This window comes from Pteropus alecto, unplaced genomic scaffold (assembly GCF_000325575.1).
Source record: "Pteropus alecto unplaced genomic scaffold, ASM32557v1 scaffold210, whole genome shotgun sequence".
Classification (NCBI taxonomy): domain Eukaryota; kingdom Metazoa; phylum Chordata; class Mammalia; order Chiroptera; family Pteropodidae; genus Pteropus; species Pteropus alecto.
The window spans coordinates 4,267,635-4,269,806 of NW_006431288.1; the positions used below are offsets into that span (position 1 = coordinate 4,267,635).

At 51.5% G+C, this 2,172-nt stretch overlaps 1 protein-coding gene across 1 annotated transcript in view; it reads right to left on the minus strand.

Annotated features, from left to right (window-relative positions):
• B3GAT1 (beta-1,3-glucuronyltransferase 1) overlaps positions 1-1,825 on the minus strand; it is a 6,143-nt gene extending 4,318 nt beyond the window's left edge. Inside the window, exons 1-2 of the mRNA XM_006905799.1 lie at positions 1,788-1,825; positions 1,476-1,622 (exon numbers count right to left, since the gene is read on the minus strand). Coding sequence (XP_006905861.1) covers positions 1,476-1,622; positions 1,788-1,791 — 151 coding nt within the window. The 5' untranslated portion in view covers positions 1,792-1,825. The remainder of the gene's footprint in view (positions 1-1,475; positions 1,623-1,787) is intronic.
• Positions 1,826-2,172: the final 347 nt, after the last annotated feature.

The following is a 2,172-nucleotide window of genomic DNA, read 5'->3' on the forward strand; positions in this document are numbered from 1 at the left end:
TGATGAGGAAGATGAGTGATCAAGATTCTGACCAAGAGATATTAGGATTAATTTATCCTGTGGTCAGTAAAGTTTTGGAAAGCCAAGCCTTGGGAAGGAGATTTATGCCTTTCCCCCACCTTTATGCCACTCAAATTCTCTTAAACAGGTGGATCTGCAAAAGTCCTCCATGCATTAGACTTGGCCACAGCCTGAGCTCAGCCCTTCCCACCAGCTTCAGGGCTTCTGCAACCTTTGAGTCATAAAGAGCTCCTGGGGACCTTTAACTTTATTTCGCTGCAGCTTTCATTCAAATCCTCTTGGCATGCTCTGGGGAGACAGAATGCCAATTCTTCATCCTCAGGCAGTAAAATCAGTGCTTAGCAAAAACAGTGTGACATCTCCGACCCCAGAGCTCTGCCAAGAATGGAAGCCACATGATATCATGTCATTTCATATATGGTAGTTTTAACCCCTCTGGGATGATGCAATTATAGGATAACAACAATTCTAAAGTGACAAGCACCAAAGAAAGATGTTGGAGTTAGGAGGAGAGGATAACTAACTGTCAGGAGGAGAGGCAACAGGCAGTGGGAAGTTAGCAATCTTCAGCTTGGCCCTTCCTCATGGAAGCTTCGGGTACTGCTGGGGCTGAGCAGGATCCGATATCTGTGTAGAGTAGCCTGGGTTTGGACTGTGATTCTTGGCTACTGCCTGCATCCCAATCACTTGCGGTTATGGCTACATGTGCATTCCCAGGCTTTATCCTGAGCCCATCATCTCTCTTGCTGGGATGGGCCTGGGTGCCTTTGTGCTGTATCATGCTCCCCACATCATAGTGTGCATAATTTCAGAGGGAGAACTGCTGCCCTAGAGTATTGAGTCTGTGCGTGCATAGAGTGCAGAGGGGAGAAGAGTGTGGGTAAAGACTAAGGCAAGAGGGGCAGGCCTGATGTGGGGCACATGGAAGGTTTTGGGGTGTAAATCTCAGTGTAAGAGGGAAAGGCAGGCTGGTGGAGGTGGAAGCTTGGAGTTCAGAGCCAGGAGAAATTGGTTCTAACCCCAGTTCTCCCATAAGTGCTTCACGGGGCTTTTCCTCTGGCTAGGCCTATTTCCACAAGGTAGGACTGGATCAGGGCTGCCTAACCAGGAAGTGGGGTGAACAATATACTCTCCCTGAGAGGTTTTAAAACAAAATACAGTCCAGGAATCCTCTCCATCCTTCCCCCACACCTCTGGTGAGTGCTCCCAGTTCTTGCATGTCCTGGATTAGAGGCAGAGTTGTGCATGTGTCTCTGTGCATGTGTGTGTGGTAGCATCCATCAGATTCCCAAAGGGACCAAGACCCCCAAAAGGGTCAGGTCATTGGCCTGGATCATCCTTATGGCTCCTCCCAGCTGCCTGGTAAATGAAAATAAGAACTCCATCAGCAATGGCTATGCTCACTCTTATTACTGAAGCCTGGCTGGGGCCAGGGGCCAGGGGTGGGGGCTCACCCTTGTGTGAAGTGAGCAGAGGTGCGATGGTGCTCTGGTGCCACACGGTGACAAGCAGTGTCCAGGGCAGCACTATCAGGACGATCGCAAGGATGTCCCGTCTTTTCGGCATCTCCAAGGCTGGCTGGGCCCACAGTTCCTCGTTACCTGAGCAGCGGCAAGGTCAGGAGAGGGACGGCACCAGGAGTGGTGGCAGCAGACAGTGACAAGCACAGGGAAAAAAAGAAGAGAAATGGGCTGGACAGGCCAGGCACAAGGACAGCAGAGAAGCCGAATGTTGGCTAGCAGGTCTTACCAGTACTCACAACCCACCCATTGTGGAAGCAGGTTTGCAGAGTCCAGCCCGACTGGAGTCTGAGAAGGGGTGGCTGTTCAGGGGAGCAGTCAGGAACCCTGCGAAGTACACACCTGCAAGAGAGAGCAGAAGAGGATGGCCAGAGACCTGGGCAGGGGACGGACATCCAGAAGGGCCAGGCCTGGATCCAGACACACGGCATTGAAGTTTTTAAAATGGAGCCCCGACTGCCATCTCCCTGAGGACCACTTCTGCCTGTCTGCTTGGGTGACGTGAACCTTTGCCCCCATAGAAATGGGGGTGAGGCACTGATATACCCTGTGCACTCAGCAGGGTACAGAGGTTAAAGGCACAGACTTCAGGCATACTTCCCTTGGTTTAAACACCAACTCTGCCAACCAA